This window comes from Opisthocomus hoazin, chromosome 20, assembly GCF_030867145.1.
Source record: "Opisthocomus hoazin isolate bOpiHoa1 chromosome 20, bOpiHoa1.hap1, whole genome shotgun sequence".
In the NCBI taxonomy this organism is placed as follows: domain Eukaryota; kingdom Metazoa; phylum Chordata; class Aves; order Opisthocomiformes; family Opisthocomidae; genus Opisthocomus; species Opisthocomus hoazin.
In genome coordinates, this window is record NC_134433.1 from 12,938,755 (window position 1) to 12,963,520 (window position 24,766).

The window sequence follows — 24,766 nt, forward strand, 5'->3', positions numbered from 1 at the left end:
ACTAGATGGAGAATCACTGAAGGAGTGAAAAACTAAAATGGAAGATACATTCAGCATGTTCCTGGCTATTTGCATAATTTAGAAACAGCACAAAGTAAATATTTACTGACAGCAGTCCTGCATAGGTCAAAATTTTTATGTGGAACCTTTACAGCAGAGAGACAAGGTAACACGTTCAGTTAATACCTTGTCATCCGAAACACTGATTCAGATTTGACTAAAGAACACAAATGACTTGAAGAGTTCAAGACTGGCATCCAGGAAATGTTTGTTTGCATTATGAAACCACTGTCTGGTTATCAGTCTGTTCTCAAGATTGTACTGTGTTGTAGTGCACCTGCATGAGGCATAGATCCCTCCCACCTTAAACAATTGTTAAAATCTTGACTTTAAGTAGCTATGCACATTAGGAACTCCAAAGAGAATTTTTGATTGTGCAAGAAAACCATTAAAACCATTTTCTAGGCAAGCATAAAAGAGGAATAAAATATTTCACCTAAACTTTGGCTGAGAACTTTGAAAGAGTAAGTTAAATGCCAATATTAAGAACATAATGCAGAAAAAAAGGAAATATTTTTCTCTAATACAGAAGACTTTTTCAGTTACTTTTATGCATTTAACAGTAGTAGAAGCAGAGTCAGCTTCCCTTCCCTGTGAGCATCCCTCACTCATGCTGCAACTGAAAAATGAAGTAACTTATAAGATGCAGCTAGAGCACCACAAGAACTGTGGAAGCGGACTAGACAGGGGAAATTGAAAGGAAGTTGTAGACACTGTCCCTACCACACTTTTTGAGAGAGAGTTTTCTAGATCCCTTTAGATCACAATGAAAAACATGTATTCCCAGAAAGCAAGTAAAATGAGTGGCTGTAGGAGATAAACTGTATTTAAAATAAGTCAGCAGCAGCACAATGTCAAAAAGTGAACATACTCTGATTCTGTGCATGTAATTTCAACCTAGAGAGCTACTTTTAATTGATTTGCACAATAATTAACAAGCTAGAGAGAAGTAACACTTCCGGAAGCAACAACTGTAATATCCACTCCTGTAATATCCACTCCACACACTAAAAAATGCACATTGTAACTCTTAGAAAGAATATTCCAAAACACTGCTCTTTCCCATGTTTCAGTAACAAGTCTAGGTATTTCAGTGACCAGTATCAAACAGTGTATTTTAAACGGGCAAATTATACTGCACATAAAGCATAAAAGAACTGTTTTTTTTCCTCAGCAGCTGATACTATATCACACAGAAAAGCAATGCCAAGAAAAAATTAACCATGCTTTTGCAAAAAAGGTCACTGTAGTTGGCTTGTTTCCTCTGAACTTTTGAATCCTTGGGATAAGCACGAAGGTCTTTCATCCCCCAACACAAGACACTACATTTCATTTAACTAGAAATCCACTTCCAATATTACATACTTCCTTTCCAAATGTCAAGGTTGTTTAGTTAATCAGGAACAACAACATTCTGCAGAATAAAATTCCAGTGCAAAACTGGAACACATCTGCATGGTCCCCATGTGCAGTGACACAATGCTATGCGTCCACTTACTCTGACACTTAAGTTGCGCCCACGGCCATCCTACTTACTACAATAACAGTGGGTTCTATAATAGCACCGTTTTTGTTCACCTCAAATCATACTGCCTAGGATACCTGAGCTCCAGCAGTTCATATCTGTAGTACTATACCTGAAAATACAGTATGATACAGGAATGCTGCCACAAAACCAAATATTCAGAACTAGACATCCCCTTCTCATTGTAATAAGTTGTCCTTTTTATTTTTTTATTATTATTCTTAGGTTACACGAATATATACACTCATGAAAAAGTAAAACACTTGCTAAGACCGTATCTGTGAAAGAAGAAGAAACATGTTTTGGACAATACATTGTTCAGACTACCTACTTACTTACTTGAGCCTGTCTAACAGTACATATACTTGTCTTGAATCTTGTCGAACTGCAACCAACTTGATACCCTCAGGTTTTTTTAAGTACAGAAAAATCAGTAAGTACAAAGTTCTTTACCATGAAGTCAGAATAATTCTAGAAAAAGCCACTTCCATTGTGCTCTCCAGCAGCCCACAGATGACAGAAGCCGGCGATGTTTACAGGTCCTCAATGAATAACTCAGCGTCAGCAGCAGCAGCAGCTCCCCACCACTGACAACCCCACCGCGGGGTTGGGGCAGGCGGCCGCGATGCAGCTTCAGCACCGAGCTCTGAAGCCAAGGACATCTCCAGGCACCAACCCACTCCTGGCCCAGCGTCCCAGGGGCCGATTTTCAAGAACCGGCCCTTTTTTTGTAATTTTTTTTTTTTTTAAACTTGCGCTTCTCCTACCTACGGAACAGGGGTGAACACCCAACACACCGCTGCTCTGGGATTTCTCCAAAAACTTCCCCGCAAGGGCCACCCCCCCACAACCCCCCTCAGCCCCCCCGGACCCTCCCGCACACAAACAGCGTAAATGGAGAAAAAAACCCGGCGGGCACCGGGCACCCCCCGCCCCAGCCCGCACCTGACCCGCCCACCTCCCCCACCCCCGGCGGCTCCCCCAGAGACCCTCCCCGGCCCCAGCGCCCTCCCCCCGGGGACGAGAGCGGCTCTCTCCCCAGTGAGGAGGGAGGAGGAAGGGATGGCCGGGGCCCCCGCCTCTTCCCCCTTCTCCTCCTCCTCCTCACAGCGGAGGCGCTAGGCCCCGCTGCCCCCCCTGGCCGCGCCGCCGCCCCGCGCCGCCCCGCCGGGCCCCCTGCCCTTACCGACGGCGCGGCGCTGGGGCGGCCCGGGCGGCAGAGCTCCGGCGGGGCTGGGCGGTCGCGGCGTCTCACCTCAACCTCAGCGCCACCGCCACCGCCATCTTGCCTCCCCTCCCCCGGCTCGGTGGGCTCCGCCCCCTCCCGCCAGGTCCTGGCAGCTGCCGAGCAAACAGCGGTGCCGCCGCTCGTTGGTTTCTACCGGCCGTGGGGGCTCGCCCCTTACTCGCTCTGTGCCGGTGTGCGGCACGGCCCAGGCAGCGCCAGCCCTCGAGAAGCCGCGGGCGGGCCGGGTGGCGAGAGCGCTGGCTGCTATGCTCCTTCCAGGACCCGCTGGCCGGTGCGGCGGGGACGGGTTCCCTCCCCCTCCCCGCCGAGGAGAGGGGGGGGCTCGGCCGCCATGAGGCGCGCGCGGGGCGCGGCGGCGCTGAGGCGAGCGGGTCCCCTCACCGCCGCTGCCGAGGGGCCCGGCGGCTCTCCCGGTGATGCCGCTGAGCGCGGGAGAGCCGCACCGCCTCACGGGCGAGCCGATATAGATTTATAATAACGGATAGCGGGGGTGCCGGTGCCTGGGGCCTCTGGAGCCGCGGGGCGGGAGCTCGCCCCGGGCCCCGTCAGGCTCCCGCGCTGCCGCCGCGCCTCAGCCCCTGGCGCCGAACGGCTCCTGCAGCGCGCGGGAGAGGGTTCACGTCCCGAGCGGCTTCTCCTTCCTTCCCCCGCCTGCGGGGTGCGCGCCGCTCCCTGCGGCGCGGTCAGGCATCTCAGATCCGCACGGCGTTCTACCTGCGAATACCGAGTTCCAGGTGGGCTCAGATCACAGAGTTCTTTCCAGGCTTACTGTGGGCAAAAAAAGAGATACCATGAGGCAAGATTAAATTATCTCATGGTTACGGTTTCTATTAAATGTGAGAATTTGTATCCCCCATTTGCAGGACGTGTGCCCACACGATTATTTATTCAGACTGATAAAGCCCGGGATCACCCTGTGGTAAACAGGATTACTTATAAAACACGTGTGGTACTAAGTATGTAGTTCCTATGGTAGCTGAGTTCCGCTCAGTTCAGTGCCAGGCCAACGCGACGTGACATGTCGCCAGGCTGAAGTGGTGGCCGTCTCCAATCCTCGCACACGCTGATGGCTGCCTCTGCTCGCTTGGAAGTTAAAGTGTCCAAATGAAAGTCTGCGAAGACGAGAATTCAGGCCTCGGCTGCTCGTCAGCTACTGAATTCCTCTGAATGGTTTTCACCATTTTCTTCTTCAAACCCACCCAGCTAACATAACACCATTGCTGACCTAGTGCGCTTGTCTTCCACATCACCTGTTCGCCTTGAAAAGCAAAGTTTCCAAGCCATCGTGTATCCAATTGCCTTTTTCATGTTTATTTTACTACTTCCTGCCTCCTTTTGCTCTGCAACCTTCTCCAGTGGTTGACTTCACTTCTAGACGTACCCAACCGGGTTTTTTTTCCCCTTGCAGCCACACTGCGGATAGCCAGCAGGTTTGCAGACAGCAGAACACGTCTGAAGCCAAGCTCCTCTTGCTTTTGGGCTATCCCTTAACCCGCGTCTCCTCCACAGTCGCACAGCGCAGGGATAAAAGGTACTGCTCGCTGAAAACCTCAACTTTTCCCACTATTAGTTACTATTTCTTAGCGTACCTGCGGGGCCAGGCGGTGCGCTGCAGGCCCCGGACAACGAAGGCTGCTCCTCACCCACCCCCTCACCTCCCCGCGGCAACGGCCCCCGTTCAGACCCCGCCCGCGGGGCCCCGCTCCCCGGCTGGGACCCTGCCACGCCTGGCGAGGCTCCCGGTGCGCCCCTCCCGCCGGGCAGCCCCGGAGAACCGGACCCAGGGCACGTTTCCTCCACAGCAGCCGAGCGGCCCCGCCCCGAGGCGGGGAAAAGAGGGTGAAGGGGGGGGGAGGGGGAACCCTTTCGTGCCCCGGAACCTTCCTGCTGCCCCCCCCGTTTCCTGCCGGAGCGGCGCGGAGGGGGCGCGGCGCTGGTCGCCATGGCACCGGGGCCGTGGGGCTGGGGGCCGGCGGCGCTGGCGCTGCTGCTGCTGGCGCTGCTGCTCGGGGGCGCGCGCCGTCTGCGGCGCCATTACGGGGCCGCCGGGGCTCGCGCCTACCCCGGGGGAAGGGCGGCGGCGCGGGCCGGCGGCGTCCGCGCACTGCTGGTGACGGCGCACCCTGATGACGAAGCGATGTTCTTCGCCCCCACGGTGCTCGGCCTGGGCAGAGCCGGCGCCCGCGCCGCCGTGCTGTGCTGCTCCGCAGGTGAGCGGGGACGCGCCGGGAGCGGCGGGGCTCCCACCCCCGAGGCCCTCCGCCGCCGGAGGCCGAGCTCCCCGCCCGTGACGTCATGGGGAGGCCGCCATGATGCCTTCCCGTGTGTGGCCTCGCGCTGTGACGTCAGTGCCTGGGAGCAGCGAGCGGTGTGACCCCGCTCGGCTGGGACGCGGTGCGTGACGTCACCGTGATACCACACGTGATGCCGCTGCTGTGCTGAACCCGACGGCCCTCCAGGCCTGCGCTGCCGTGACAGCGTGGAACCGCTGCGAAATCCCTGGGCGGCGCAGGAGCTGCCGTGCCGTCCGCCGGCGGGTCGATGCCGTGGCGCGCTGTCGCAACATTCCGCGCTCCTCGGAGAGCTGCCGCGCGTGGGCTGCTTTGGCCAGAACGCTGCTGTCTGCGGAGGTTCAGCAGCTGCGATACAGAGCAAAACCTCCCTCTGTATCTGGACCTCGAGGTGCGGAGCAAAACCTCCTTCGGTAGCCAGACCTCACGCAGAGGTTACGCAGGCCAGTGCGGAAGCATCAGGAGGTTGCGGGAATGCGCTGTTCAGCGCAGCCGTTCTGCATCTCCTTGTAATTCTGTCATCTTGTAGAGGACTTGCTTGGCCGATACAGTTTTGATGTCGTAATGACACATTCACTGTAACACATCTAAAAATAATAGTTGAGTAACAATCTAGTCATGGAAGAATAGGCCTGAAGGGAACTCGAGGTCATCTTGTCCATTGGTTGACCCAAAGGCAGCATCAACGCGTCTTCATCCGCCGCAGACAAATGTCTGGTTTGTTCTTTGGAGCCTCCAGGGAGGTTCCTCGACCTGTGCAGTCTGTGTCAGTGCTGCATTAGCTTTTCTTCAGATCACTTTTTCCTGAATCATTGGTGTCATTTAAGCTTGTCTGTTTATTTTTCCTATCTGCCATGAGCACGGAAATCAGCATATCCCTCTGTAGCAGCCTCTTACATATTTAAGGCTGTTATCTGCCTCTTCTTTCTTATCTACTCCAGACTAAACAACCCTATTTCTTGCAATCTTTCCTCATAGATCATGTTTTCAAAACCTCTGATCATTCTCATTGCTCTCCTTTGGACTCTTCCCATTGGTTCACATCTTTTTCTGAAGTGCAGTGATCAAAAGCTGGAAGCCATACTCCTGCTGAGGCCTTTCTGGGGCTGAATAGCATGGAAAGATTGTCACAGGCTCTACTGTTTCCCAGGACAAGAATTTTTCACAGCGCGGGCACTCTTGTCTCTTATTCTTCTCCTGATCTACTAAAGCTCCAGATTTTTTCCTGCAGTACTGATACCTAATCAGTTATTATGTTGTTATTTTTTTTGTGCATAAGAAACAACCTTGTTTTAATTGATCTTTCACACTGTACTGCTATACCAGACTCCATGAGCCTGAGGTGAAAACTAAAGACATATTTTCATGTTTGTTGAGAGGAGTATCTTAGGCTACAAACATTTATATCTTGCACTGAGAGCTACTTGCGTTTGGGAAAGGGGCCTTCTGTATTTTTGAAAGCTCCAGCTAGTTCACTGCCAACTTTTCTGATCTTTGTTTTCAAAGCTTTCTGTCATAACAGACCATCTAGGCGAGAAGACGGGACCGAGCTCTTGCTGAAGTCCAGCAGTGTAGTGCCTTCACTGATCGCTCTGTACCTCCTGTTCAGGATTTGGTGCAGAGCTTTCAGTTGTCTTTGCTGAGGGACAAAGGTCTGTGGATCCCGTCTGGCTTTTTCACAGCTATGGAGAGATTACTGAAATGCAACTCTGCCATTTCAGTTCTGGGGACTAATACACTCCTGCTATTAGAGAACTTTCCAAAGGAGTGTTGTGTTTCTGTTTATTTTGCAAAATTTTCTTTTTTTACTCCTTGTTCAGTGACATGAAACATTCAGTGTGTTGGATGCTTCTGTGTACTCCCTTGCACGTCTTTGTAATAGAACTAGCAGCCTGTATAGGAGAGTACATTCACTGAGCTAATAGATTTTTTCTGTGCCTCTTAATAGTCTTTCGGGTGATTCAGATGGTTCATCCTCTCATTGTTTGTATGATTGATGATGACAAGTGAGTTCATCAAAGACTCTGCAAATTGTAACACTGAAACAATCATTACTTAGAAACTGTCTTACTTGCAGTTTTCAGTTATCAATCAAGATGACTTAGAAATGAATTAGAATTGCACCACTGCAGGAAAAAAGTCTGTCTTTTACACACTGAATAATCTTCGATTGAAATAATAGCTCAGCACAAATGTGCTTTGCTCTCTGTAGTAGCTGACTCTCCATTGTGAGTGCTCCATGGATGAGGTCCAACAGCATCAGCTATTCAGCTCTTTTTTGCTCTCAATAGCTGCCCATTTTTTTCTTGTTAGCGTTTTTATGTTCCTGATGTCCTGACACATTTCTCAAGCTGTGGAACATGGCTCTGTTCCTTTGAGTTCAGTAGCAGTTAGGTATTTTGAGAACAGTGGTACTATTTGGATAAAACATCACCTGCAGTCAGCTATTACAGTGCATTGCAGCAAAAAGTATGTTATCTTGAAGCACTAGTCATAAATGGCCATGCAAAAAATCAGTCTAAATTAAGTCCTGCTGTACTCATGTAATCCGTCTAGTGAAGGTGCACACTTAATTAATTTTGCTGAAGCTGCAACTTGCAACCTAAGCTGCAGACTACCAAGCTGACGTGTTCCTCGGCAAACCCACAGATAATCATTGTCATCGTCTCCTAAAACCATTCACTCCCAGTCTGCAAGAAGAGGGTTGTTTTTTTTCTAGATACTCTTTCCCTCCTTGGAAGTTTTACAAAGCTTGCTAGTGAAGGCTCAGATTGCTGCACTGCTTGAGAGAAATGCTAGATTTAGATGACTCACACCCACAACAATAAAAACTGCTGGTGTAATTCGAGACAGCTGAGTACAGACTTGAATCATGCATTAATACTCAGCTGTATTTTTTTAATTTTATTACTTCAAAGTTAAAATTGGGTTGCAAGTACTGCCCTGCACAGGGCAACATTCTGGAAGGGGCCATCGTGGCTCTGGCATGGACTTTGCTCGGCTGATGCCAAGAAAAAACAAGGGAATGTCAGGGCAAGATGAGAAGAAAATAATTCTGTGGAGAAGGAGGCAGTGTTTTAAGATAATGAATCCCGTTTCCCTGCTAGTTTTTGGTCTCAGGCTTTTATAACTTTTCCCAAATGCCTTATCTAAATTAGATTTTCTTTCTTTTTTTGGTTCTATGAGTTCTTTGCCATCTTGCCATATTAGTTTCTGCCTGAATTTCCTCTGTGAATGATGCAGACATCTGAAAAATCTTTGTCTTAAAACAGAGATTGTTATGATCGAATTCTTCATTTCTTCAAATCCTTTTAGTTCCATCACTGTGTTCTATTGCAGTTTTCTAGTGTTACATGACAACTACTGCTCATTGGCCCAGAATATACTCTAAATTTTAATCACTGAAAGAATACCCCACGGGACAGGCTTTCCCTGTATTATCTCAACAATTCTGTTCCGAGTACTTTGGACTTGCTGTTCATCTTGGCTCTGTGGGCGTGTGCTGTTAAGAGTACAGGAGGGAGTTCGCGGCAGCACATCTAATAGTGAAGGAGGAGTGATTCTTTGGCCCTTTCTGAGGAGATTAATTCTTACTGATTTGTTGTGAATGCTTGTTTTTTAAAAAGTGAACCAAGATCCCACTAACCTCTTTCACAGAGGCAACCTGGAAATATGCCAGCAGTAACAACTTTTAGTTACCTCACTGCAAAGGCACTTTCTCCTGTGTTTATGTAAAGATCTCACTCAAATGTTGTGTAGTATATGGGTAACTTCCATTCAGATCATCTGTAAGCAGTTAGTCCATGTATATGCATATTAGAAGACTCCTTTTTTCCCCCCACAAAGCATGGTAAGCCTGTTCACAAAAGAGACATTAAATCTTGCTAAGAGTTTAGTAATGTTCAGAAGAGGATTAGACTTATACCAAAATAAAGTGAAAAGCCCAAACAAAAAAATCAGAAAAGCTAGAAATGGTGATGTTTGAACGAAGACGACATCTGGTAATCAAACAGGAGATCAGAAGCAGTTTCCCAAGGAGGTTATTCCACAGCTGTTGTTTGGAACATCTCCCATGTCTTTGGCAGAAGCGTTTAACTTTGGCCACTCTTAGGGTGAGGACACTGGGCTGTTTGGACCACTGATCTGATTAAATATGGCAATTTCTGATGTCCTTGCCAAATAAGCCTATGAATGGTGGCAAGCCACACTGAGTGCATAACCATGAGGAATGTAGTCAAGGTGGGCAGAACAGTGCCTCAGCATTTTATCCTGAGCTAAGCTGTGTGTTGCTCAGGTAAAGGCTACAGAGTTTGTCCCTGCAATGTGTCTGCTCCTCAAATGTTGCCCTTTTAGTTAATGTGTGATTCTCGCACTTAATGCTTTGAGAAAGAAAAGAGGAATTCTTCCAGGTTAACCTAAACTAAGTTAGACAGTTTTTCTGTGTTTGCATTTTCAGGAAACTATTACAATCAAGGAGAGATTCGTAAGAAAGAACTGGAACAGAGTTGTTCTCTTCTGGGGATTCCTGCTTCCGATGTCACAGTCGTTGATCACAGGTAACCAGTTTTCCTTTATAGCAAATTTTCATTGCAGTTTTAAATAGGGGGCAAAGTTCACTCTGTCATTCTAATAAGTCTTGAGGAATCTCAAAAAATAGACCATATTAGATATTTTCCTTAACTTTTAACATAAATCTAATGCAGAAGACGGTTGGAGTGCATAATGAGGATCATAATCCCTGGGTTAGGCTCTGTTGGTACAATGTTTAAAATAATGATAACCATCCTTGTTGGGGTCGGGCACAGTGTGTTTGGGCAGCATGGTCACATTTTGTTACACTTGTTGCAGTGTTATACAATTACAAATTCTCTGAATTGGCTGTGGCAGGTTTGTCTGTAGGCTGGTCTTCACAAGATTAGTGTGGAATTCTGTTGTAGTTATAACCTGGTTTAGTCCTGGCTAAAGACAAAAGTGAATTGTGGTATTAAAGACAGTCCATAATAACATGATAGTGAGATTCTTTGAAGTTAAGCCATACAAGATTTTTGGTTTTCTCAGGTGTGATGTTGTTTTCTTTAGTTGTGTGTAGATATAAAAGTACGTGATAAAGCTGACACTTCTTTGTTTTGGGATTAATTCAAGAACTCTCTTCTGGGAAGGTGAATTAACAATTTGAATCAGTGAATCTCAGAACTAATGTTGTAAAGGCCTATTAAATTGCCTGATTATTGTCTGACTAGGGTTGATGGTAGCTGAACTGGATACTGGTGGCTAGGAAACATGGTACAAGTGGTTCCTTCAATTGTAAACAACTATTATACAAGCTATAAAGAATATTTTTGTTTATGAAGAAAGAACTTTAATAGCAACATATTGATTTAAAGCCACGCCAACTAGAAAAGTCAGAGTTGAAAAAAATCTGGCTCCAGGCAGGCCCTTTTCCCATGAACATATTTTCCCTTGAGCTAAGGCAATAGAACCCACAGTCCAGAATATGAATCTTCTTGAGTTCTTGGCTTTTTTTAGCTTTAGGTTTCTCTCCAAGTTTTCATCTCACTTAGGAAAACAGCATAGGAGTTGTTTTTACTTAGGAAAACAGCATAGGAGTTGTTTTTCTTTTGGAATGAAGAGAGTTGTTTCCGTTCACTTCTCGTGAACTGGTTTTGGATAACTTCGGGTTTGGTAGTACAATCATATGACAATGCCCAAAACGTTTTGGGGAGGGGAAAGTAAAAAAGCTGCTTAGCTTTGCTAAGAATAAAGTCTGCTCAGTGAACCGTCTTTGGAGATTAACACAGAGCCCAGAAGCCTACTGGCCTTTCATGCTCTAAGGCAACGCGAGGTTGGTTATTATGTTAGCAGATTTCCCGATACTGCTCAGTCATCCTCAGCGTACACAGACTGCTTTTTGCAAGTAATACTTTGGTCCACTCTGTAGGAAGATTTGGGCTATTTCAGAGAAATAACTTGGATTGTGCCTCTTTATTGCTTTCATTACTAGTATTGCTCATATTTAGGTAAGTAAGGACTGATACATGATTTCCCCTAGTGAATGCAGTGCCTGAAAAGACAGATCCATCCTGTTGCCCAAAGCTTCTGGGCACGGACTAGAATGTACAACATTGTTCTAAGAATCAGGTTTAGATTTCAGGTCTTTATCTCCGAGGTTAGATTGCTATGAGATAACCATCAAATTGTCCAAGTTTGAGCATTCAGGGAGTGAACGGAAGTGCTTGCTGAATTTTGCTCAGAGCTTGTTTACACAGTGAAGTTAAGTGTGTTTACAGTGCATTATTTGCTCTGCAATAACTCACCGTGTGGATACTTTTTATGGAAAACGTCTATGGATGAGGTGTTAGCAAAATGGTAGGGAATCAGCAATAATTTCTGTATGACAATGAATTTTTAGACTAGCTAATTTTCAGAGTACTATTTTCCAGTGGTTTAGGCAAAGCACTGAGACTCAGGGTTCTTGAAACTTACTCAAAGTTCCTGAATTCCTTAAGGTCAGTAGCTTTCCTGTGCCTCTGTTATGACTCCTGTAATTTACAGATTATACAAAAATATTTGCCAGTATGGCATGATGTGAAACTTGCTAAATGAATATGTTATCTACTGCTAGATTTCTATGTAAACTCGTGTCTGTGGAATACAGTTCGGGAGGCAGTTCTTCAGCATTTTGTCTTGCATAGGTACTCTAAAATCTGAGCCCTTTGGCTTCTTTTGTTCCCTTCCTACACTCTTCAGAAGATAATTTTCGATCAGTGTAAAGAACTAGCACATTGCTTAAGGACTGCAGCTGGCATGCTGCCCATCTAACGTGTCTTGTAAAAATACTGGATGCTTTACATTATCCAAGCTGCAGACTTGTATTGCGGTAAGGAAAGCCCAAAGGATTGCTAGGTCTGGATCTGCTCCAGCCATTGTAGTGTGGAGCTGAGTCATGCTGCTTCCTCTTTCTTTTCGTGATCTACAAGTGAGTGAGTAGAATTTTCAAGATGTAAAAGGGGAAATACATCTGAAAAGCAAGGTGATTGACTTGCTCTGTAATCTCACTTGGCCAGGCAGGTATTGGCATCTTGAATTGTGTGTGAACTTGTAAAGAGAAAGCTTCAGTCAGTCAGCACATGATGAGATCTGTGTTAAAGCCCAATTCCTTATTAAGCCCTTCCTTGCCTGAAACAATGACTCTCTCAACTATAACCAGGATTCCTAGGACAGGACTAGTTCAGTCTATCAGACAATTTCTTTGCACTGATTCTTCAGTGGGTGTTTGAGGTTGTTACTGTGTTTGTTACCTCAGGTGAAAACAACTCAAATCTTCTGCGCAAATATGGCTCCAAACTGTACCCACGTTTCATCCCTAGAGATTGGAGGTCCACCTGAATCTCCTGCAGAAATGTTCTTTGCTGTAGAGGGCCTGTCTGGGAGTGGAAAGGGGCATGCGTGACCATGCAGCACCCAGTTACTGTCCAGTTACTGTAGGTGAGCAGAAGGGCGTGCAGACAGCCTTTTCAGACTATTTTAGATTCGAGCACTGGACTCTTCCTAGTTGTGAAAAACATGTCAGGCAGCAGGTTTGCAGAGGTGTCCCGAGTCACGCAATTTTCATAGCTCCAACACTATACCAACTGAACAGCTGCTTTTGGGAGAGAGAAATTTTACAGTCTGCTTTTGTTACCATTCCTGCATTAGGCTTAATACTTGGAGCAGCCCAGGTCAGAACTAGGACTTGTATTGTCCAGAGTTAATTTCTGTACTGTCACAATTGTTCCTGCTGCTGGGTGAGGGAGGAGTAGCAAGAGAGTAGGGTCTGAAACTCATGCAAGATAGAAGTCATTTCATTAATGATATAAATGTTAGTGTAAACTCTGTGCTTTTGATACATTTTTATTGTCTTATGTGCTGCATCAATGAACTTTTTGTAGCTGTAAAGATGAGATATAATTTGTTTTATCTACTGTGTCATGATACCAGCTTAATTTTCACAAAGACTTGTATGTTCTACAGATCTGTAGTGAAGGTAGAACAAGCATAGCTGAAATATGAGTAGTATAGATACCTCTAATGCAAACACAGACTAACTCAACTGACAAATCTGCTACAATGATATGTCTGAAATAGTAGGTAAATCAGATGCCAGATGTTTCTGTGGTGGCAGAAGGGTCACTGCACTGTGAACAAAAAGGGACATCCATTTTCACCAAAAGTTCTGTTGTTCTTGAGGTTTGACTTTGCTGCCAGATTTAGCTTAAAGTTTAAATTGTTCTGGTAATTTATGGGCACAGGGTCCACTTAAAGGACATGAGTACTTGCAGAGCAGGGCAGAACTCCCTCCATCTTCAGAAGAACAAGTCTGAGTAACTGGTTTGCGCTTGAGATGTGTGGCAAAGACAAGGTTCAGCTTAGCAAGAGGAGAGCTTGTAAACAAGTAAAAAGCAAGTTGTGCATTATCATAAAACACAGAGATGGTTTCTCTTGGCTACTCTTTGGGATATGTAGAAAGCAATGTGTCAGTAGTAATGTGAAGAGAAAAAATGTTCAAGTAAGAGCTGCTTTGGATGCTGTTCTTTGATCTGGCACTGCTACACATTTGCTTGGTTGTTGCCCTGTCTGGTCCCGAGAACACAGTGAGATGAAGGTGCTCTAGTCTCCAAAACCAGTTATCAGATCACAAGTCATTGCCATGGTTTTGGACTTGTAAGTGTACTTTGTCAGGAATTTATTTATAGCTGAGAAAGCTATCTGTAAGTAAGTAATCTGTGAATACATGCTGCTGAGCTAGAAAATGCTCTCTCATGGTATATGGAAAACCAGGAGTTAGTATCTGGTTGATCTAAAATGAAGAGTTAGTTAAGCTCCCATTAACATTGGGCACATCTACCAATGCTCTGGCTGTCTGCTATTCTGTAACATTACACGTAAACAAGAGATGTTTTCTAAGCTGTTTTCACTTTCAGACGAGAACTAGCAAAAAGGAAGCCTAAATTATTCTTTTTTTTCCTTAGATCTGTTCTGGGTTCATGGAAAGATAAATATCAGGCATTTACTGCAACTTCTGAAGCTTTTGTGCACGGTTGTACTGGACAGAAAGTAAACCTGACTGTTTGCATCTTCAACTTGACAGAAAATATTTGGCTCAAGTTTACACCGCAAAGAAAATAATAGCCGAGATTTGTGTAAACTAGAAAATTTTCCATTCACAGTACAAAGGCTTACTGCAAATAATGTTACATCTGTTTCCACTCCATTTGCTTTTTTATTATTATTTCCCTGAAGTCCAAAAGGGCTCTGATTAGACAATGCACAAGAGAGAGGACATCTGCCCGTGCAGAACCACAAGCTATCTGCAAGCTTTTTGTGAGGCTGCAGAGAGGCTCAAATTATGTTTTTCTTTTTGTTTCGTAAAATAATTCTTTGCTGTTTGGCTTGGTAATAGGTAAATAGGCTTTATTGCACTTCCTCAAGTTAAACTTCTAATGAACTTCCTTCCACAAGCACCCCATGTCAGAGAAGTGAGTCTGCAAGGTCATGGGAAAAATATGTCCTTAAGTAATTTGTGTGTATGTCTGATGGTGATGATCAGAAATATATAAAAACACTCATACCCTTCAGAGAATGAAGTATGTAACTGGAAATTTGAACCATTTCATCAGAATTTAGAAACGTATATACGGATAGTTAAGAAGTGTATCCCATTGATCCAGTTTGGTTTTACTGTACTTAGGTGGTTTGTTGATGGCTTTATTGGTTAGAATGCATGGTGCTAAGTGCATGAAAGCTGAAGATGCAAGCTGTAGAGTGAGAATATGGACTGCAGTTAAGAAAGCTTGCCTGAAAACTGAGGGCACCAGGAGAAGTGCAGAGATAAAATCCTGGCCTCAATCAAGTCTGGTGGCAAAGCTCTCAGTGATTTCACACCAGTTTCTGACTCGCTCATGTTCAGACCTGTGTCATCTGGCTGAATGGGATTTTTAAAAAATGTATTTATCCTCTGATGTGTTTCTTATCAGAAATGTGATATTATTCCCTGGTGTTTCATCTTTCCCTGTTCTTGTATTTCCTATTTTTGGATCAATATTTAATAGTTTTAATTCTCCTGGTATAATTGTGGCAATTAGTTACATTTTGTCTTCCTGAGTTCGTTGTGTTATTATAGTTTGACATTTTATTTTATTGATAGTTCTAAAGAGCTGATCTATGTGCTGATTAAAATTGCTGCCATGATTTATTCTAGAACTGCGTATTTCAGTAGAGAGCGGTGGGATTCTCTTCATCTTACTTATCCCAGCAATGCTGTAAAAGCCTTTATATTTTGCAGAGTTTTCTTTAATTAAGAATGGTATCTGTGGGACCAGAAAATCTTAGATGTAAATTGGTCGCGCATTCAGTTTGTGTTACAGGGAAATCAACCTACATCTTTTGAATCGGTCAGACATACCCATAATCATCCTGAGTACTAACACACTTTACCATTACAAGAACATCCGAAGCCTTTGTCAGTCAGCTGGGTATGTTGATGCTAGTGTAATCACTGTAGCCAAATTTCACTCCTATTTCGTATAATTCTTGAAGTGTAAATTGTTTTATTTCTGAGAAGAGAATAAAATATTTGGCCACAGATTTTTATTTACATTTCTAAATAAACAGATAATTTTTCCAAAATGCTTACCACATGACAGCTCATGCTGCTATTTTAGGACATCAGAACACTTTATAAAAAGGATTATATCAAAGCCTGCCTTCTGGCTTATGCTTTTATAAGTGTTTCTCCATGCAATAGTTGAAGAGGAAATTCTTCTGGGGATTGAGATGTCTCTCTGCCCTCCAGGAAAGCTGCTTTCTGAAAAAACGGCAATTATTGCAGTAAGTTAGATGTAGCTGTTTTGTCCTAAGTTAGATATTTTCCTCAATGAGGAAATCTGCTCTTTTTTTCCCTTGGGGCTTCTGTGAACCAGGTCATTTCTCAGCTTTCTAGCATAATGAACTTCCTTGCTGTACAATAAGAGCGAAGGGTCTGTAGTGAAAGGGAAAATGATCCATTCAGTGCTAAGGGGGCATGTCCCCCAGATTACCTCTGTGGAGCAATGAGCTATGGTGCTTTTCAAAACATTCAGGGATTCTCCTTCAGATGTCAACAGAGACCTGTCAAACTACATCAGTGAAGTCACAGGAGGGTTTGATTAAGAGCAAGAGTCTGGCCAGAGAAGCCAAGGGCTCTGAAGAAACGCAGGAGGAAGTGAAGGAGTACTGCTAAAGGACAAAATGTCTTTATGGAAATCGAATCAAAATACTAAGCATTGAGATTTGTACCTTTAATGCTCGAGATCATTTTAGCAGAATAAAAAGCATGAAATACTGATCTCAAAACATGAAATATGAGAGTAGGGATCCCAGCCATCCCCCAAAGCTGATCCAAATTTGATTCAACTTAAAAAACGTCAGCACTGGTAAGCTGATAGAAAGAAAAGAAATAAGGCCGTGCATTATAGCTGTGTTTCAGGAGTCTGGGAAAACTGGCTAGGGCTGAAGACAGGGAAATGCGCTAGAACAGGGAAATCCACTAGAAGTCATATTTTTCTTCTTTCTTAGTTCATACTTTCAGAAATGCCTTTTATTCCTTTATTGATGGCTTTCAAAAGGCTTTCACGTACGTTAAGGAGAGACATCTTTGGAGCAAAGAAAGCTTGAATGACCCATCCTGAATTTGTGGGTGGTTTGTGTCCCAGCTTTGCCGTCTCCTGGTAACACAGATATGGTGACGGGAGCGATTTTGTAACTAGACCACTTGCGTCCATGCAGAAGGAAGTGTCTTTGGGTTTGCTGGTTTCCAGTATAAAATTCGGGGTTTCATATTAAAATATTTTGTGTGGATTTCCTTCAGGATGCTAGTAGGCTGCCAACATAGAAAGATACCGTCGTTAGATTAAAGCTATTTTCAGCAGTTGTGCCCAAGAGTCACCTTTTAAACATTACAAACTATAACAACCTATTGATTTTGCCAGTTGCACAGTGGAACAATACAGTGTGTTTCGCCAACAGATACCCTGAGGAACTAATGGAGAATGACAGGCGTTTCCCCTTTGACCCCAGGAGGTTCCCTGCTTTGATAGCCCAGCAACATCTCTGTTAGTCACTCATTTTAACCTGCAGCTGCAAATGCCTTGCTGTTAGTTATAGGAGACTGCGGTCTTCTGTCAGAGAAGAGAAAATGGTCAACTCTTTTCTTTAAAGAGTAACAGTTACACCAAATAGTCACAGTAAGTTAATCAAAGAGGAGGAACAAACAGAAAAAAATCTAGCATGGATTCGGCTTAAGCTTTTGAATCTCTGCATTCCTCCCAGCTTACTCAGGGAAAATATATTCTTATTTCTCCTGGGAACACTCTTTAAAGTCTTCTCACAATAATGGAGGATTGGGCGTAAACGCCTTGTTCACAAGAACAGTGTGGTTTCTTTGTGTGTTCTCATAATCTTATTTTAATTGTAGCTACAGTACAAAAACTTAAGTGCCACAGTTAAAATAAAGCTGTGAGATCTGAAGCTATGAAATGGTTTGGAAACATCATCCAGTTGCATCTGCAATGGAATTGCATTTTCTGCATGTCAAGTAGTTACTGTGCTGGAAAACAGAGGAAGGAGGTTTGCAGCCTCTCTTGGTCAAACTTCCCTTTGGGATTCAGTCTAGAGAAGAGCAGTTACCTCGATTCCTGTTTTCCCTACAGGTCAGGATCCTAGGTGTACTAGGTAGCTCCTGCAGTTTGTGTGTATCTGTACTCACACTTCAGTTGGAGGTAATTGCAGCAACTTCCTCCAAGTTGCCTCAGTCTCTGGGAGGTGAGAAGTTTCAGTGCATCCAGAGACCTCATGACATTAAAACCAGCTGTTGGTTTATTCCTGTTCTCTTCATCTCACTTTGCTAGTTCAGACTAGAAAATGTATGGAATAATCAATATTTGAGCCTTGTGAGCAAGGCTTTTAGTAGGCTCGTTAAGAACAGAATGTTTCCAATTACAAGGCATAGTGTCAAAGGCTGTCAGATCACTTTAAATGACACAATATGCTGCTAGCAATATAATTCTCATTTCTTGAGCTCGTTTTCAAAATTCCCATTGAAGTCAGAAGGCATCTCCTATGCTGGCAGCTAGTAAGAGAACATAGGAAGCAGTGCTTACAGTGCCCAAGGGATGAGTGGGAAGCATCCCCTTCTATGGCAGACTCAAAGGGTTGAGTTGATGAGCTGCAGAAGTAGGGTGTCCTTGGGGCCTTTGGGACAGGACCATGAGGTGAAGGAAATACCCAAGAATTTCACCTCCCCAAAAAAATAATTGCAGAGCATTCAGTGGGGACCTTTCTGGCTTTTTTATATAAAAAGACATTGTCGGGATAGCAAAAAAAAAAATTCCTGTGTGGACATCACTTCTGAGTAGATGAGTTACTTTCATGTTGACTGAACTATTTTATTTTTCATAGGAATAGCAATATTTGGACTGCAGACACTGTAAAGACTCAGTGAAATTTTTGTGAGGATATAGACTTACAAATTCTGTGGTTTTATACAACGTGTTTCTTGGGTCTACATCAACCCTCTTCTTCTACATAGGTGGTAGAACTGGAGCTGTAGAATCTTGGACATCTTAATTTCTTTCTTTCCTCAGAGCCATCTTCTGGTCCCATCAAAGTCAGTGGGGGTTGGCTGTTGGCTTCAGGAGGACCACAAATTGTGATTGAAACTGTCAACAAGAGGAGACAAAGTCTTTTTTAAAAAAAAATGTTAGTGTGGGGAAAGTTGGAAAAGCAACTGCATAATAGATGTTGTGTAAAATGTGTTTTCTCTTAATGACCTTCCAGTTCAGATTGGCTCTGTTTACATACAGATCAAAAGCTGGTTTGTCAAACTGCCAGCACAGCAAAACTCAGTCTGGGATCTGAATATCCAGCTGTGTCTTTTGCCTCTGACATCCTCCCAGTAATAAAAGTTGTGTGGCTGGGATTTGGCTAGAATTGCAGCTATGCGTGAGCCAGAATTGAATTCAGCCTGCTCTTCCTCTGCAAGACAATAGAAGTTAAAACTTGTTTGTGTCAATAAAATAACCGTATACAACTCATAACCCCTCTGGGACCAGATATGATGAATAAGATGCTTTTTTTCCATCATCATGTTTCTGACACTGACTAATGTTAGTAATAAGTCTGTGAGAACTGAGACTTTTGTGTTCCTCATTTCAAAGTTGGAGCAGAAGCTTTTGTGGAGTTTACCTGTGAAGATGCAGCATTCAGAGAATAGACGTAATTACAACAACCTTTGCAGAGCTATCAAATCCAGGTTCTTTGTTCTTCACTTCCAAACTCCCTGGAGGGTACGCTATGTTAAGCATTGTCTTTGCTCTGTGAGCCTGTGCTCTCTTAACAGCTTCCCCGCAGATTGAAAGAGTGACAGTAACAGCTTCACAGGTAAAATGGTACTGCTAGCATGCCTATTAGTTATCACTTTCCTGTTTCAGTCTTTTCTCCAATGGTGTGTTAATCAACTAGGCTGCTTTGTGTAGCAGAGGCTCTCAAGCTTTGCTGTGCAGAGCTTGGCTGCTGCACCTCATGAGACAGATGCCAGCGGAGCATATGGTGATGGAGAGGTTTCAGGTCCCAGGGTAGTGTCTGGGTGCAGGCAGAGCTATCTCAGTTCATAAGGGAGCAGTGCATGATGAAACTGTATTTGCTGCAGGGTCTGCTTTCTTACAACGATGGTGAAAGCTCTGTCTGCAGTACAGAGCTCCATCAGCAGTTTTGCTTGCAGGTTGCACTTTGGCCACCTCATTGTAAAAGGCTGCTTGTAAAGCTATATAGCAGTTAGGCACAGCATTTGTTATCTCCACTCTTCCCATTAATAAAACCCTATTTGGCAGGTGACTGAAAGCTCCTCCAGTTGACAGTGTTTGTGTGAACCAGCAAAGGTGTTCTCAGCAGCCTCGGAACTGAGGCTCCCCAAATGCTTCTAGCTGACTGCAGTGGGGTGCCGCTCTGCAGCAACATGACCCAGGCCCGCCTTTTGAAGCATCCTACAAGAGAATTCCCTTTTGTATTTTCTTGGCTGAGTTTGTTGTGACATGCCCTGTTATTTTTGCATTCTGTGTCCATTTTGAAGTTCCCCCAGGCATCCCTTCAAATGAAACATTGCGTCACTGAGGAAGTGAAGCCATTAAAAGTGAATGCTTTTGCCAAACACTTGGAGCAAATACAGTCAGCTCTCATCTACCAGAAATGGACTCGCAAGTTGACACTGCAAAATTTGGGAAGAACAATAGTCCTTTCTTGAGCGGTTTGATGCAGTTTTTCAAAAAGCTGAGCTGTGCCGTTATTTTTTTGCCACGTCATGGATGAAGGTTTTATATATTGCATAGAGCAAATGTAGAAGGGTTACCAGGCAAAGTGGTTAGAGCATGGAGCTTCTCACTTCAAAATAATTTTGAAGGAAGAGAAATTTTAAGTTCTCTGCTGAATTCTGCTAAGGTCTCTGACCTCTGTGTTTTTCTTTCATCCTCTAATAATCCTGCCTTTCTGCATAGCTGTGGGGATGGACCAATTACTGTTTACATACTATTCTCATGGTGTAAAACACTGTGTAAGTGTTAGGGATCATTATTAGTGTTTTCCTTGCTATTCAAAGGGTTAATTTCTCTCTCCAAAGAAGGAGATCTGATTTAGGTTTGGCACAGGAGGAGGGAAGACAGAGGATTTTGTTCTGCAGGAAACTAGGTCAGCAGGTTTTTGTTATCGTGCTCGACAGCCCAATGTGGTTTGCATTTAGGAATGAACTCGGTTGACATCGTGTATGGTCGATTTCCTCTTCCCAGAAAGCAGGCCTCAGACATCGCTCCGTACGTTATGGCTTTCCCAAACTGAATGCAAGAGACTATTAGCTGAGAAAGCTCAGGCAGTTATAAGTTTGTTAGAGAAGTTTTTAGAGCTGTCTGTCAGGAGTGCCTCAGGAACACAGAATGAAGTCCAAGATATTTTGGAGAGGAGGAGCAATAGGGCTGGAATCTGTTCAGTCACTGAAGTGCATCAGAATCATAGAGCTCTTCATTGTTTTTACACCCCATTTACTGATGATCGTTCTTATAGCCTGTAACATTGTTTGGTTTTTGTTTGGATGTGGTCAGATTCTGATCTTGGTCCTACCAAAATAACTTTGGAGTAATTCCCTTGCATTCTCTGAAGCTACTGCCATGGGTGGCTGAGATCACAGTGTGGTCCTACAGGTAACCTTTAGATGGGGAGTTTTCCATTATAACTTTTGGACCATCGCGACTGATAAAAGATTTTAATAATCCAGAATATTTTTCACATCTTCCAGCTTTCTTGAACACATACACTGGAGTGTATTCCTTTACTAGGCAACTAAGGATAGATGTCTGTGTTCTTTACCTCTGCCTATTGAAGACCAAATTGTAGCAGACATCATGCAGGTTGGAGAATTCAGGCTGCCTTTCTTTACAGATTATTTTCACTTTAGTGAATAACGAAAAGCCAAGTACTTACAACTTACAAGAAAAATCTACTTGGTTTTGATCATAGGGATCAAGTAAAGGTGATGGCTTAGAAAGGCTATTGGTAACATCTAGGAAAATGTCTGAGTAATAGGATTTAAGGCTGAGCATCTATTTCCAGTTTTATATTCCTGTTGTTTTACAGACTGTAATGTGAGTTAATGGCTTTTCAGCATAATAAAACCATCTAGTTCTGTCCTGTTCTAGTCTTTATTCAGTTCTGGCATCAAGAAACCCAGACATTTTTGCAAACCAAGTTTGGCTTTTAAAGCTGAACAAGGAAAATGCAGGCAATACTGAGAAAAACAGACAGCAGTAGGTTGCCAGCAATTCCTGGAAATAATGGCGTTTCACAACCATTCCCTGCAGATTGGACATTTAGGGACGAAAAATATCCTTGTGGCTTACATGGACAGAATAATGAAAATGCAAAGTCTGTTGAGAAGGTTTATTATGGTAAAAATTCAAATGCCATTCTAGGGTCTAAACCAAAGAGCAGAATATCAAATCCCTCAAAATGATGACAGCGTAGAAACAATACAGATCAGAAAATTGCATACAGTCTCTCCTGAACTTGCTTTTAATGTCATGTTAGGCTATACATTTTAGTTGTCCAATGCCTTTGAATCTTTAAACAGTCTCAGCTGCAATAAATGTGCTCATATAATCATCTTTTGAAATATGAACATGTTAAACGGGGAGGAAGAAGGTTGGTATTTCTGTAATACCCTTGTGCTTTTACACTGTTGGCATCTGTGACGGAGAGCCAAGAAAACGACAGCGCGTGTCTGACTGAGAGGCACAGAGAGGACTTGTAGCAGGCAGACACGTACACACAATAAACATCCAAGCTGAGGCAGCATTTTGAAAATTGCCTTCTACATAACAAAACCAGGAGGGGTTGTAGGAGAATCGCCATAGGTTGAATTATTTCATTCAAATTCATAGCGACTCAGAAGATGTCACTATGTTGCTGGAAGACTCGGGTTGTATTCCTTACTCGCTAAATTGAATTAAGTTGAATTAAACTCTTAGCTCAAGAAATGAGAGATGGAAAAGACTCTCTCTCTCTCCTGTAGTGGCTCTCCAGAATGTATATTACATCTCTTGAGGCTGTCAGCCATGTGAAGCTTTTGGGATGTGACTCATAGGATAAAAAAGTCATTCTTGCTGTGAATAAAAAGGAAAACATCCTACATTTTTATACAGTCTTTTTCTTCCCCCAGAGAGTTCAGAAAACATCACAAATCATTAGCATATCAGAGCTATCACTGAAAATATAGGAGCTTCTGGATTGAAGCAGCAACTGTGAATAGCACTCAGTAATGCCATGTGTGTGAAAAATGTCTGCTGCTGTATATCTGTGCTCTTTCAAATGAATGAACTCGAGAGTTTCTAGGCTGAAAGTGAGGCTGGTAATGCAGTAGAGCAGTGCGTGTATGTCAGCGAATGAACAGATGCTTGCAGAAAACTGCGGGATGAACAGATGCCGAGTAATGCTGGTGTACAAAATAAGCCATTTGTGCCTGTTTAGGAGCTCTGCTGCATAAAGGATGCAGCCTACAAATTTAAGTAAGTTATGATGTTCTCCCCTATGGCTGGAGTTAGAGGCAAATCCAGTTAACTGCAGAGTAGTCACTTTGTGGAACAAACATAAACTAAAATCATCTTTCAGAGAGCAATGGCTTCATATGGGTGCATTTCTTTTTTGTTTTTCAATGTAACTCTGTCTTTACCACTTAAAGTAGCTATGTAACAGTTAGAATATGGTCTCTAAGCTATGAGTACAAACCCTGTTTATCCCTTTTGTGGGACAAAATATCTTTAGTCTTGGTTTATTTGCAGTTATTTTTTCTTCTTAGTGTTTTAACCAGTAATTAGCCCTGTCTGTTGATAGTTGTTTACGGCTGGGGACAGGCTGACAAGAATAATGCTCTTTGTGCTGCAGTAAGGAGGGAATCGTGCTGGGTAGCTATCCTGTATCTATTTCCCAAAGCCAGGTAGCCTTCTTCTGGGGCAGCCCCTGTACCAGGAGAGAGGGAACAGCGATATTCTCAAACATGGCTGCTCACTGCTGATCTTTTCTGAGAATGGCAATTGGTTGGTTGATTAATTTTATTGACAAATTCTTGCAGGCAAAAGGCGCCACACTGAAAGCACTGGTGAACAAACTGTAGACACAGATCCCACGCAATATTACTCATAATGGAGTAACTCTATACACCAGTGAGTGTTGGTACACTTCATTGTTGCTTCAAGTTGATTGCTTGCATCTGCAAGATTACTGACTAACATGATACAACTTTTGGCCTCTTTCCTTGGATGCCAATAAGGAGATTAATTAGAACAGGGCTAAAAATGTATTAGTGTTTAAGGGAGATAGATACATTTTTTCCTGTGCTGCCTCGTCTCGTATTCCATCCCGATCCTTTATGCATTATGCTCAAAGAAGTACTGTAAAGCAGAGTTGAAGACCCTCAGTACAGAGTCCTCATACAGCTTCTGCTACATTTAGTGCTCTCGGTATCTACAAGGAGGTAAGGAAGGACTTTTTATCTCCATCCTCATATACCCTTATTCCAGCAGAACAGGCATGCTCTTGCAAAAGCAACCTGGAGCAGTGCTCTGCCAGCACAGGATGTCTGATAAGCAACGCGTTCCATACCCCCTCCTACAGTGGCTCATTCTGTTAACACTCACAGTGTCCTTCCACAGTACCTTTGCTGGGGCCTTCACACAGCTCACAAGTGATCTCTGGCTCTACAGCAGCTATAATACTCAAGTAATCTCCAGCCAGTCTTGGCGGTTGGACTTTCCCAGTGACCTGTATTAACCAGAAGTGTCATGAGAGGTTTCCCAGTTCCACCATTCTACTTCTGGTGTTTGCAGCTGCAGTAACTAATGCCCGACATTTATACCCAGCTTGTGCTCTGGTTGCTGCAGCTTGGTGCCTGTTTGCACATGGGGCCTTCTGATAAGGCAGGCATTTGACCTTTCTATTCTTAACCCACTAACATTTAGAAGAGCTGCTCTCCCCACCTCTAGAGGCTGTGTTCCTCCCCCTCCCCCCAATATCCCTGTTCCTGCCAGATAA

At 43.9% G+C, this 24,766-nt stretch overlaps 2 protein-coding genes across 4 annotated transcripts in view; one reads left to right on the plus strand and one right to left on the minus strand.

Moving 5' to 3' along the window:
- Positions 1–2,880, minus strand: part of NCOR1 (nuclear receptor corepressor 1) — a 70,115-nt gene extending 67,235 nt beyond the window's left edge. For all 3 annotated transcript variants that reach the window (XM_075439913.1, XM_075439912.1, XM_075439914.1), the window contains exon 1: positions 2,772–2,880. The gene's annotated coding sequence lies outside the window, so the exon portion shown is untranslated. The remainder of the gene's footprint in view (positions 1–2,771) is intronic.
- Positions 2,881–4,776: 1,896 nt separating this feature from the next.
- Positions 4,777–24,766, plus strand: part of PIGL (phosphatidylinositol glycan anchor biosynthesis class L) — a 62,318-nt gene continuing 42,328 nt past the window's right edge. The window contains exons 1-2 of the mRNA XM_075439928.1: positions 4,777–5,044; positions 9,582–9,681. Coding sequence (XP_075296043.1) covers positions 4,777–5,044; positions 9,582–9,681 — 368 coding nt within the window. The remainder of the gene's footprint in view (positions 5,045–9,581; positions 9,682–24,766) is intronic.